The 13,620-nt window shown below is 38.3% G+C and overlaps 1 protein-coding gene across 1 annotated transcript in view; it reads left to right on the top strand.

Annotated features, from left to right (window-relative positions):
- The window catches only part of ppargc1b (peroxisome proliferator-activated receptor gamma, coactivator 1 beta), a 49,403-nt gene extending 39,671 nt beyond the window's left edge, over window positions 1–9,732 (top strand). Inside the window, exons 4-11 of the mRNA XM_016573882.1 lie at window positions 2,497–2,613; window positions 4,160–5,033; window positions 5,752–5,797; window positions 6,245–6,309; window positions 7,355–7,880; window positions 9,212–9,287; window positions 9,422–9,540; window positions 9,627–9,732. Of these exons, the coding sequence (XP_016429368.1) occupies window positions 2,497–2,613; window positions 4,160–5,033; window positions 5,752–5,797; window positions 6,245–6,309; window positions 7,355–7,880; window positions 9,212–9,287; window positions 9,422–9,540; window positions 9,627–9,732 (1,929 nt within the window). The remainder of the gene's footprint in view (window positions 1–2,496; window positions 2,614–4,159; window positions 5,034–5,751; window positions 5,798–6,244; window positions 6,310–7,354; window positions 7,881–9,211; window positions 9,288–9,421; window positions 9,541–9,626) is intronic.
- Window positions 9,733–13,620: the final 3,888 nt, after the last annotated feature.

Here is a 13,620-nt window from a genome sequence, read left to right on the forward strand (position 1 = left end):
TAGTGTACTTCAGAAAATCCCATGCCATTACCATCGTGATAATGTCCAAAAACATGGCGATACCATGGTACTTTTTTAAGGGAATGCTTATGTATACTTCCCAGATCTTTGATTCCTTCAGGTCACGAAATGGACTTCTACAGCAGTGCTCTTTGCTCCTTTTTCCCACCTTTTGTGAGAGAACTCAACTCTCATCTCTTTCTAAAGACACCACTTCCTGGAACAAGTTGGTGTGTTTTTATCTGTCCCTCTCGGCTCACAAACCCCAACAATTTAATCTGTGTACATTGTAAAAGCAGTTATAACAGTTATTACCCGTTGGACAGCTTTTCATTTTTACTTTCTTCTTTTTTCTCCCCTTTTTCTCACTGCTCTTTCCTGTAACGCTGAACAATGGGTTGGCATGGCTGTATTGTAATGTAGCTGTTTTTCCAGTTTGTCGTGTGTTTTGTGATTTTTTTTTACCTTAGAGACTGGTAGTACTTATGTTAATGACTGTCTTACATTTCACTGAATACCTTTCAGAATTGACATTGTTCTGGGATCACATTGTTTGGCGCCAATGAAAGGCCACCATCTGATTACTGAGATAATCATTGCCTCAGAGATACCAAAAAAGGCTAGCTTACAGAGTGTAGCAGCAAATTATATAAGAGATGTCTGAAGGAGGGACAAATTATTCTTAAATTGATGAAAAGTATGTATATCCATCTGTGAATAAGACTACTTTTATGGTGCCACTAGGGCTGGAAATACCTGTAAATATAACCTGTTAACAGTTTGTAGTTTTGCCATGAAAACTATAATTTACAATCATGCAACATGGAAAAAGTTCTAAACAAAACATTTCACAGAAGTGAAATATTACTCAAAAGTAATACTTTGCAGTAAGGTTCAATACATTATACATATATTAAAAATACTGTATATGTATCTATACAGTGTGTATATATATATATTAGGGCTGTCAAAATATCTGAAAAACTACATTCGAATTTTTTACTTAAATATGATCAAATTATATGATGTTCGAATTATATTCGAATTTAAAATGCATAATTTCAGTTAGGGTGAAGAAAAGCTTTTGGCTTCTCTCGTGAGGCCACAAGAGGGCGCATCGAGCAAAATATTACTAATGCACGTTTATTCAAAGTGCATAATGTTTAAAATAATGTTTATAAACCAATTATAATTAAGTTGCTTAAACAACTATAAACAAAACAGTATATATATATATATTCAGTGCATTAACTGACACTGAAATATACTATCATTCATCATTAATTAATGTGTTCATAATACATTGATATTAATTTATACAACCTGAAATGTAAAAAATATGTTCAGTCTGTTCAAAGATTTCTGAAGGACGATGTGACACTGAAGAGTAATGACTGCTGAAAATTCTGCATTGCATCAAAGGAATAAATTAAATTTAAAAAAATTATATAATTATTAAATTCTATTATTATTATTAAAATATAATAATTATTATATTCATAAAATAGAAAACAGTGAAATTGCAATGATATTTCACAATATTACTGTTTTTACTGTATTTTTGTTAAAAATAAATGCAGCCTTGGTGAAAATAATAGGCTTTTTATAAATAAATATAAATAAATAGACACACAGACTTTTGAATGGTAGTGTATATAAACGAGTTAACATTCACCAAGATTAATACATTTTATAAGAGTGTTGTTATAGTTATTTCATGTTAACTATTTCAGTAACTAATGTTAACAAATTGAACCTTATTGTAAAGTTCCAATATGATTAATAGAGTTACTGTCGATTATTTAGTCTTTTTACAATCTTTCATCCTAGAAAAGAAATTCCTGAATGTTACAAGTCGAGACAGATGCATTTCTCTGTTAGATGATTTGGTAACAATGGAATAGTTTCAGTGTAATTTAGCTTCCTCCTTGAGTCTCAGTGTAAGAGCTTAGTCCGGGTGTAATAGCTGAGATCCCCCTCTGCTGGCAATGGCCGCAGTTACACCTCAGCCCCTGAATGAGGCCAGTCTGTGTGCAAAACAAGGGGTGCATTGAAGACCCACGAACAGGGACAGCAGAGCACATGTTTTCATGACATAGATGGCCAGTGCATGCCAAAACGGTTTGGTACGCAGAAGCTGAAACGCTCAGTGCCCCTTCAGTTTCCTCAATGGACACTGAGAGACATGGACAGACCTGCCAAGTTGGCACATTAACAATCGCTAAAGGGACTCAACAAAACTGTGCTTCTTCTTTCTTTGCTTTCTCTAGTTGCGCTGGTCATTTAGGACTTGCATTTCAGATTTTCTTGAATATCCAGTAACTTTTAATGTCTTGTTCTTACAGTGGCTACAGCACAGAACTGCTTGACACTTGCTCTTGTTGTTGTATTTGAGTACTGAATGTCAACATGCCAATATTTCTTGATTTTGTGTGTAATTTTAAATGCACCATGGATCATCAAATTATAACCCCTGGCCTCTCATTCCCTCCACAGCTCAAAAAGCTCCTGTTGTCGCCCCCTAATGTCCCCGCGGGCCTCGATTCGCACAAAGACATGCATCGCCATAGCAGCAGGAGCCAGCAAGTCAAACCTGTGAGGCCCGTGCTCAAGGTGAGAGGAAGTTCCAGCCGCCGTGATTGCAGTTTAAACTCAAAACATGTGATGCAATGTCATAATAGGAAATGGATTTAACAACCTCAGTGTTAGCACGCATGCTATTCACTACCCGTTTAAGCTACGGCATATTCCCGCAGCAATGCTAATGCCTAATTAGCTTATGCCAGCCTTTAGAAGCCACACTGAGGATTTGTGCTTCAAAGTTTCAAAGCCTGTGAAGCCTGTGGTTCCTCATTCACTGGCTCCGCTTTGGCACGCTGCACCTCGGCTAAGGCCGCTGTCGCATTAGAGTTGAGTGCAGCCATCTGTCATAGCAAAGCCACAGCCTCTGCCCAGCCTAAAGGGCAATGCTCACTGGGTTTGAGATTACTTAAAAGAACAAGCAGTAGTTCCTCAGATACCAAGAGAATATCTTGCAACTAACCTAGGCAAATTTGTCACAGTAACCTTAGAGCGAAGTACACTCTGAAATAGACTTTAGGGGTTTCAGCTGCCCCGCATTCCTCGCGTGTTTGGTCATCTCATAAGGCCGTTACAAAAGATAGCTCGCTACATACCACTGATGAATGCCATGAGCAAATGCTTAACACTATAACCGTTTCGAAGGGGTTATTTTTCATTTTTATTACATCTGTCATTACAGTGCTAAAACAGTTTTGGCACATGTGGTTTATTTTAATTGTATTTCTTTTTTTATAAATTGTTGTAAAACATTAAAATCTGATTAGATTTCTGTAAAATGTGATTGGAGCTTATTTATTGTTGTTTTTATTTTAATAATTGAGTAAATAATATATACTACTATTATAAAGATAGAATCAAAAGAATCGAAACAAAAATAAATATAAAAAATATAAATAGTGCAACAAAAAAAAACTACCGTTCAAAAGCTTTTCTTTGTGTATGTGTGGTTTTGAAAGAAGTCTCATATACTTGACAATTAATTGATCAAGTATTGAGACCAGTAATATTCTAAAATATTATTACAACTTAAAGTATCTGTTTTCTGATTTCATATATTTTAAAATATTTTTATTTCTGTGATCAAAGCTGAATTTTCAGCATCATTACTCCAGTCTTCAGTGTCACATGATCCTCAGAAATCATTCTAATATGCTGATTTGCTGCTCAAGAAACATTTTTGATTATTCTCAATGTTGAAAACAGTTCAAATTTTTGTGGAAAGTTCAAAAGAACAGCATTTATTTGAAATATAAATCTTTTGTAACATTATAAATGTCTTTAGTGTCACTTTTGATCAATTGAATGTGTCCTTGCTGAATAAAAATAATAATATTGACCCAAAACTTTTGAATGGTTGTGTACATTTTAAATAATTGTTTCTTTAGTGAAAAATATTGTCCTGTACTGTTGACAGCTTTTCATAAAAGCAGTAATTCACTTGAGGTTGCGTGTAACAGCGATTTTACCGCATATCTCATCAATTAATGGACAGCCTCTTGAGCCTTTTTGCTTTATTATGTTTCAGTTGTATTTTATATGAAAAGATTAAATGAAATGTCTCCTCCTCCCTCCGCAGAAGGACAAATCAAGCACACAGGAGCGTAAGCCACGACCAGTGAGGCCCTCCGGTCGTCTTTGCACTGAACTCCACCGCCACCTCACCACCGCGCAGGAGGCTGAGGAAGAGGAGGAGGAGGAAGATGAAGAGGACAGTGACTCGGAAGAGGAGGAGTCATCCAGCAGCGAGGGCGAGAGCATGGTGTGCGTCGAGCCGGCAAAGCCTCAGTTCTCCTCGGAGAAGGAACTGCACTCTGTAGTGGAGCTCATCAAATACATGCACACGTACTGCCTGCCCATACGCAAACAGGCCAACTGGGATCGCAAAGAGCGTAAGGCCAAGCCCGAGAGCTCGCAGGTCTCCCGCAGCCTTCCTGTGAACTCTCAGAAACCGGCTCCCCAGACCAGGCCGAGGGCTCCTTTCACTCGCCGCAGGGAAATCAAAGCCCACTCCCTGCTGAAGGAGCTGCTAGAGGCCGTCAGCTCCTTTGACGTAAGCAAGCCTTACAGAATGCACAGCCCCCCTTATATCCACTGCAGAGGGGCTGCGACTCGGCTCGGCGCTGACCTTTCTTCCTCCTCTGCACGTCAGCCCAAAGCCGAACCTAAAGACTCGGACTGCGAGAGCTCGCAGAAGGCCACAAAGCGCACCAAGAGCCCCGAGCCGGAAGAAGGCTCCTTTTCGGTCAGGCGTTCTCGCCGACTGGCCTCCTTCCCCAGCCGATTCGCTAAGAAAGTGCGTGTGAACTGTGGCCGGTCGGAACCCAGTGTTGTGCAATCGAGCGAAGAGGAGAACGCGGTCAAGCATCCTCCCACTGAGCCTCCTTCTGATAGCAGGCAGAAGAGCAGCTCCCGCAAGGCGTCTGAAGCCCATAACTCATGCAGCAATGATGGTAAGACATTAGTCACCTGAACAGCACACGAGGGAAAAATACTGCAAGTTCCCTCCTAAAACTATAGATTCACATGCATATTATTTATGCATGTATTTATTTTTGTGTATCTGAATCTGTTATTTATTTTTTTTTTTAAATAATTCATGTGTAATTCATGATTCATGGTTAAATAATTTTCAGTTCAGTTGCTGAATTAAAATGTAATCAAATATCAGTTTAGATTTATATCCAAAATAGTTATGATTTATATCGAATATAAATTTGACAAATTTGAATCTCTTTGAATGACCAAAAAAAAATAAAAAATTTATATATTTATATTTGTCAGTAGATTTAAACTTTTCTTTCCTTAAAGAACTTCTGTTTACTGTTGGTATTGTGTGTGTATGTGTGTGTGTGTGTATACTATAATGTATATTATTCTATGCAATTTATATAGATTTCTTTCATAATTTATATAGATTTAAATAAATTTATATATATTTATATTTGCCAGTAGATTTTAACTTTATCTTTCCTCAAGGAACTTTTTTGTTCTGTAGTTCTTCTGAAAACCATCTATTTAGTGGTGCTTTTAAGAACCCAGAAACCGGATGCTGATGTGAACAACCATTTGTACCATTAAGCATGATTTTAATATTCAGAGAGCCAGCTCAGGAACTCTACTGCGTGTGCTGTTGAGATCTCTAACATCTGTCTGTCGTTCTGATTGCAGAGAAACGCTCCTGCCTCTGTTTGCCGCTGGCGTCCAAATCCAACGGGTGTGTGTTCCTTTCATATCTAATCTATTCTTGAGCCCTGGAACACTTCCAGGCCGACAGTTTAAGACCACCGCCGGACTCCGTCCATCTTCAAAATTGCCTAGAGGAGGCTTGTAGAGCTGCTGTTTTTACATACAAAACTCTCGCAGTAAAACTTTTCTATAAATAGCCCTGAGGTTCTTCTACCAATTACAGTCATTTGTTGTTCTCTGCATATACATAGCTCAGACATCGTGTGAAGTAAAACAACCGAGATCAATCAAACCCTGCTCCAAATGTCATTAGTAGACAAATATAAACCTCTAAAACAGTAAATCTGATGCATTTAGTTGAGACTGTATCCTTTCCTCTCTCTCTCTCTCTCTCTCTCTCTCTCTCTCTCTCTGTTTTTCTTGTCCATGTAAGGGTTTAATAGACTGCAATCTCTTTCTGTATTTCTCTGATCAGAGACGTGCAGTATGCCAACAAGCCCTTTGAGCAGACTCTCTCTGTGGAACTGTGTGGCACAGCAGGTAATATTGCGCACTCAGTGAGGGGTATTTTTATAAGTGTGCCATTTTTGGCATTGTGTGAGCTATTAGCACTTGATTCACCTCATATGTTCTCACACATGCTAGTAGCTTGCCAGTATTTGCACAGGATTTATGTAGCTGATGACGTGTCTGAATTAGGCTAGTGAATGTCTAAATGAACTGAATGGTAAAGGGCTTTGTGTTATTACTGGGCCCTGTCCAAACAAATGTTCAAGCATTTACATAAAAGAAGATTATTCTGTATATGTATGCTACTGTTGAAAAGTTTGGTGTCAGTAAGATTTTTTTAAATGTTTTTGAAAAAAGATGCTCACCAAGGCTGCATTTATTTGATGAAAAACAGTAATATTGTGAAATATTATTACAATTTAAAATAACTGTTTTCTATTTGAATATATTTTAAAATGGAATTTATTCCTGTGATCAAAGCTGAATTTTCAGCATCATTACTCCAGTCTTCAGTGTCCCATGATCCTTCAGAAATCATTCTAATATGATGATTTGCAGCTCAAGAAACATTTCTGATTAATATTTAATATTAATATTCATGTTCAAACTGTTATACTTCTATGCAGGATTCTTTTTTTCAGTATAAATGGATCAAAAGGACAGTATTTATTTGAAGTAGAAATCTTTAGTAACATTATAAATGTTTACTGTCACTTTTAATCAATCGAATGTGTCATTGCTGAATTAAAAGAAAAAAATGTGAACAGTGATGTGTACATATGTAACATTTCTGAAGTTTAATGCTTAGTTTTAGAGGTTTGTATGAGCAATAGCACTGGAGATAATTGCCTTAGCAACCACCACTACTAATAACTGATTCAAGTTAATCTTTCATTATTATATATTATACACGCTTCATATTATGTATGACTCCTTTTGTAAGCTTCATTAATGATGTTCATTTTCTGCCTGTTGTGCGCTGCGACTAATAACAGAATGTTTGGTGATATTCAAGTGCGTTTGGTCGTGGCGCTCATGTGTGTGTCGTAGTGATTAATGAGTGTGTGTTTTCCAGGCCTGACTCCCCCCACCACACCCCCTCATAAACCAGTGGAGGACGAGCTCTTCAAACCAGACGGAAAAGCTGAGCTCACCACCAAAAGCTCTTGCCTGGCGCGGGCGCACATACGCAAGCTCCCAGAGCAGACGGAGCTGTACGCCCAGCTGCGCCGGATGGGCCAAACGGGCGACTCGGACGCTAAGGGAGGGACGCAACGGGCGTACGGGGACCACGATTACTGCCTGTTGGGCCTGGGAGAGAGTTGCAAGGCGATGGCGGCTGCACTCGGCTCTCAGTGCCGTGTGGAGGTGCATGAGAAGGAGGAGATGGCTGTGAAGAACGGGGAGCTGGAGGGACTGGAGGAGAGGCTCCTAACCGATTGCCAGCAAAGGACTGAGGCTGATTCGCCCGTGGCGTTGTCTACGCCCGGTCCAGAGCAGACCAGTCAACCCTCACCTGTCCGCCCTCCCACCCCAGAGCTGGATGCCCAGTCCCCAGTTTCCTGTTCGCCCCCCTCCCCCGGCTGCAAACTCCCCTTCAGGTACTGAATACTCCGGTGCTTTTTCCATTGTTGCGTTTCGTTGAACTCAGAAATTCTGAACTTCTGACTTTGAAAAGTTCAATAGAATGCCACTTATGTGAAGCCCAAATGTGTGTGTATGATGTCTAGGGCATACCCCCCTAATAGACAACTAAACATTAGTCGACCTGAATAATAGTCAGTTAGTCATAGAATAAAAATAAAACGGACAGATTGTTAACGGCTGGTCCTTGAGGTAATTACAGTATATCGGGTTGGAAATCCAAACTTTCGTCTAGCATTCATCGAACTCAAATATGTCTTATCATTTCGAATTTAAAGGGGTCATATGATGCTGCTAAAAAGAACATTATGTTGTGTATTTGGTGTAATGAAATGTGTTTATATAACAAAACAGAAGAACAATATCATTGGAATCACTCTCAGAATGACTTTTTCCAACTGATGAATGATAAAACACTGTCAGCCAATCAGAGTCCACCTGACTTTAAAGAGCTGAGCATTTAAAACAGCGGACAACAAAACAAAAACTAAGACGCTAATATAGTTCTCATTACAGCTATCCTAATAATGAACAGGCCTTTATTCTGGTTTTGTGTATTGATTATTCAGATTACATGGATTCATGTTAAAATTTTAATAGTGTTGCCACAGAAATGCATAATTCTGAGAAAGCAAACAGGGTCCTGGCTTGCCATTAATTACGGTAATTACAGCATGGTGTGAACGCAGCACGAGTTAAAGTTCCTACATCACATCAGAAATGTTTGGCAGTGATATAGATGTTAAAAAAAGTGTAAACCTGCAGTATCACTGCCAAAAAAAAAAAAAGATTTTCTTATTTAGTCTTTTTTTCTTGTTTTTAGTACAAACACCTCTATGTTTGGAAATCAGAGATATCACCCTTATGAAAACTAACCATGTTTTTATTACAGTAAAAGTGTAGTACCAAAAAGTGTAGTTTTTTGGTGTATTGATTACCATTTGTATAACCACAGTTTTACTACAAATACCATGGTTAAACTATTGTTAGTGTAGCAAAACCATGGTTAATTTGTGGTTACCATGGTTTAACTATAGTAAGCATGTTTTTTTTTGTTTGTTTGTTTTTTTGTAGTAAACCAATGGTTAATTTTAATAAGGGGGGAAATATCCTACCTGTACATCTGCCTTTGAATGAAATGCAGCACAAATCCCAGTGCCGCTCTGCTATTAGCAATATGCTAACTAGACTTGTGCCGGTATTCGGTAATGCGATATATCACGGAACTACTTTCTTTTTCAATTTATTAGCCATTTTGAGTAAGTCAGCCCTGTTCTCCTTCTTTCAGCGATGAGAGCTCAGAGACATGCCACGGAGCAGCTGAGAAAAGGAGCAAGACAAAGTGTGGACAAGAGAATGATGTGGTAGGTCGTGTTTTCAAACCGATTTTATTAGTCGCAGCACTAACCTCATTATCAAAGCCCGTAGATGCATCTGATGTCTGATTCGTTTCCTTTAATTGCCGTCGAGTGTATTCTAATCCGCTGTGCATTTGCAGAACAAGTGCCAAGTGATCTACATTCACAACCTTCCGAGCAGCGTCACTCAGGCCATGCTGCGTAAGCGCTTCGAGGCCTTCGGTCGGCCAGAGGACTGTAAAGTGGTCATCAAAAACGAGTGGGTTCTGTTTCCATCTACTTCCCTGAGCTTATCGTGCCCTGAGGGGGAGAATGGAGCGCTGATGTTGCTGTGTGTTTGTGTAGGGAGCGTTGTGGGGTGATCACGCTGAGAGCCGCTCAGAACGGCCAGACCTCACGGCACAGGTGGGACTCGCTCGGTCCGAGCGGAGGGAGCGGCAGCCGGCGATAAATAGACCTTGTCACTTCTGAGGATCGGAGGTCATTGGGGCGGGAGGATTACAAAGGAACAGAAACAGCTCTGAGACACTGGACACAAGTGCTGCTTCTCGTGTGTGGTTGATGCCATTCGTGATGTTGCGAGCGGCTCGGGCTTCGTAGCAAACCGCACTCTTTTCCATCGGTTGTTGTGACGTTCGTGTGCTTTTTTCTGTTTTTTGTTTTTTTTATTTGTAACCCTTTGTCACTCTTCTTAGACCTGCAAGGTGCTTTCACCGTTTTGTCGTACAAATATAGAAACAATAACAGCTTTGTATTAGCAAAACTTTGTGGATGTTCAACTCTGTGTGTGTGTGTGTGTGTGTGTGTGTGTGTGTTACGATGGATTAAAAAAAAACGACAAACAAAAAAATCCTACAAGGTAGAGTTTACAGATCAATAAGACAAGAAAAAAGTAGTCTTTTTGTAATTTTAGTGCTTCCTTGATTTCATCTATGCACTCAACCGAGGTAGTGCTTCTTTAGTCTGGCCTCTGCCCTCCTCTGGTGTTTAAGGGGCTTTTGCTGCTGGCTGTCAGACACAACCGAGTCCAAACCCGACTGTGCTACCTTAAAGCTGAAGTGTCATTTTTTTTGACGTTAAAATACTCCAATTCCAGCCAAAAACTGTTCAAGTAAACACAAATCCTAAAAAGAGTATCAAAACATCTCTGTTTGTTTGAGCAGCCTGACACATTAGGGGCGGAGCTTTCTGTTTGGCTGACCGATTGGAAACCTGTTTGAAAACAGTCATTATGTTTGGTGCCGAGCTACACACTTCATCTTTAATTCACCAGTTGCTGTTACTGTTTTACTTGTCGGAATGCGACCCAATCTGGTTTAGAATCCCAATCTGGCGGAAATGGTTTTCAAGAATGTACCTACCACAAATGCGATTGTAATGCCCATCCTATTGGTCTAGATTCGAAAGTACAGTTGAGCGTTTAGACTCTGCCAGTAGCATAGCCCTACCAGACATCCAGGCTTTTGCTGAGAGAAGGGTGGCGGTAAACTAGGAGGAAGATCTTTCCAGAGCTCAATCTCATTAGAGATACGGTCGTATCTCTGCTTTGTTTACATGTCACTCTCTCATTACTCTTTCTCTCTATAAGCTCAAACACTCTTTTTTTTACTCTCTCCTTTCTGACAGGGGAAGATCTGCGGGTTTTTTCTAGCTCTTACCTTGTGGCTACTTCTCTCTTTGTCCTTTGTGTGTGTTTTTTGAAGTCTAAACATGTACCAGTGTATAACTGCGTGTCGTTCGTGTCTTTTACGGGGTCTAGGGATGGCTCCATCCCTTATTATATGCTGGGACCTCTTGCTTTTATTCTGCGTGGGTCTCCTCGAACCTCCGGCCTGTGGATCTAGTGCAGTTGTGAGCGTGTTTGTGTGTGTGTGTGTGTGCTGGTTTAGGGAGAGCCGTCAGGCTCTCTTTACTCCCTAACTCTCCCCTTTAGCCAGAAACACACCCCAAACCTGAATGTTTACATGACTGAATTCTCTTTCGACTTTTACTAGAGCGCACACTAAGTACAGAACGCCTTATTCAGTATTTAGGTACCCTATTAGGATGTGCCTTTTGGCTTTCCCTTTTACGGTACTGAGCTGTAACTTGGACACGGCCTCTGAATATTACAGCCGCTTTTGTCCAATTTCCCCTATAAGATCTTCAGAAAACAAACTGAATGAGTGTTTGTGCTTAGTATGTATACTACAAAGTAAGTGAGAGATGTGCTGGTTTACATGATTATATATATATATATATATATGGAGAAGTATATAATGTGTATATAGCACTGTGTCTTGTGTAAACATGAGATGTATGGATATGTGCTGTACAGCGATGGGGTAACGTGTGGTTTTAAAGGGTGGCTCTGATTGGTTGTTGGTGAACCCGATGATGCAGGATTAAGCAATACAGGGAGATCCAGAAGGGAATTTTTCATTGATATGGCTTCATAAGTCAAACACAGTTGTATAAAGTGTCCCTTTAGAAATGGTTCTTTTTAATGACTTTAAGATTAAACGTTTTTCTTTTTTTATGCAATTGAGATGCAATACCGCTGAGAGATCTAAGAAAGCTTTTCTTATAACGGAAGGCTTTATTGAAGAGATTGGTTGTATTAAGAGTAATCGAATCCTGTACTGTATGTTGTAGACGGCTCAGATCGTTCGAAAAGAAGGTCGACGTTTAGAATCGCTGGACTGAGGGACTTTTTTTGTTAGGAAAATACACAGACAGCCCAGTCTCACAGGGAGAGCCTTAAACCTTAGAGGAAAATAAAGCTATCAGTCCTATCTGATCTCCTGTACAATCCAATGTGTTCTCTTCACTAAGTAAACTTTTTCAATACAGCCATATTATAAAAGGTATATACATATATATGATTATATAAATACATATATATATATATATTTGTGTTTGTGTAGATAAATATATAGATGATATAATTTGTTATAGACCATTTTATTCAGTGTTTCAGAACTCTTCAATACATTTCAACACTGTCAATCTAGAATGTACAGATTCAAATTAAAAAGAATTTTAAAAAAAGGTAAAAAAAGAGAAAGAGAGAGCGCATGTGATTTCTTCCTGTTTTTTATTAGTTCATACAAAATGTCACTTTTAATTCACTACATCCATGGCCTGGCAATTTGTCGTTCACAAAGTACATGCTCTTGCAAGATAGGAGAGAATTTTCCTCTTGAATCAGCAGTGATTATATTCGGGGAAAGTTTATATTGTCTGTGCTAAACCGTGGATCATTTTTATCAAGAAGTGGATCTAGCATTTGTGTCATTACGGTGTCAGAGCATCAGTTAATGGATCATGCATCCATGTCGCATCGTTTTGCTGCTTCAAGACATTTTCTTTTGTGGAAACAAAATTTGAGTCAAAGGGCATACATTCTTCTTGTTTTTTTTTGGACTATTTACATCTAATGACTATCAAATTTGCTATGATTTTCCTTTTTTAATGTAGTTTTCGGTAAATACTGCTAGTAAGATTTTTTACATATGTTTTGAGTTTTTTATTTTATTTTTATTTATATGCCACTTAGCTTGGAAGTCTTGAAATGGTATTGGTTTTATTTTCTAATTTTTTTTTCTCTGTATTGTGTGATCTTGAGAATGTGGAGACAAATGCATTTCAGTATTTTTTAAATTGTTAACCATGTCGCATCGTTTTGCTGCTTCAAGACATTTTCTTTTGTGGAAACAAAATTTGAGTCAAAGGGCATACATTCTTCTTGTTTTTTTTTGGACTATTTACATCTAATGACTATCAAATTTGCTATGATTTTCCTTTTTTAATGTAGTTTTCGGTAAATACTGCTATAGTAAGATTTTATATTTTTTACATATGTTTTGAGTTTTTTATTTTATTTTTATTTATATGCCACTTAGCTTGGAAGTCTTGAAATGGTATTGGTTTTATTTTCTAATTTTTTTTTCTCTGTATTGTGTGATCTTGAGAATGTGGAGACAAATGCATTTCAGTATTTTTTAAATTGTTAAAATCTAGTTTCCTAGATCAAATCTATATAGTGGAAATTATTTGATGTCATAAATTATATTTTAATTCCTGTAAATATTTTAAAAAAGCAGATGATGGCTTCCTTTTGAACGGAACACATTTCTCTTCCGAGATTGTTTACATTATTAAACTGTAGAAACTGCTCCTCATATACTGTAAAAAAAAAAAAAAAAAAAAGTACATATATTCATTGTGTTGCCTCCAAAAAATAAAATCCATAATGAACAACATTCAACTTTGTGATTCATTAATGTACTGCATTACTATATTATTTATTCCAAATAAATGCTGCAGTAAACCGCAATAATACCTTGCACAGAATTCA

This window comes from Sinocyclocheilus rhinocerous, unplaced genomic scaffold (assembly GCF_001515625.1).
Source record: "Sinocyclocheilus rhinocerous isolate Xijiao unplaced genomic scaffold, SAMN03320098_v1.1 scaffold892, whole genome shotgun sequence".
Classification (NCBI taxonomy): Eukaryota; Metazoa; Chordata; class Actinopteri; order Cypriniformes; family Cyprinidae; genus Sinocyclocheilus; species Sinocyclocheilus rhinocerous.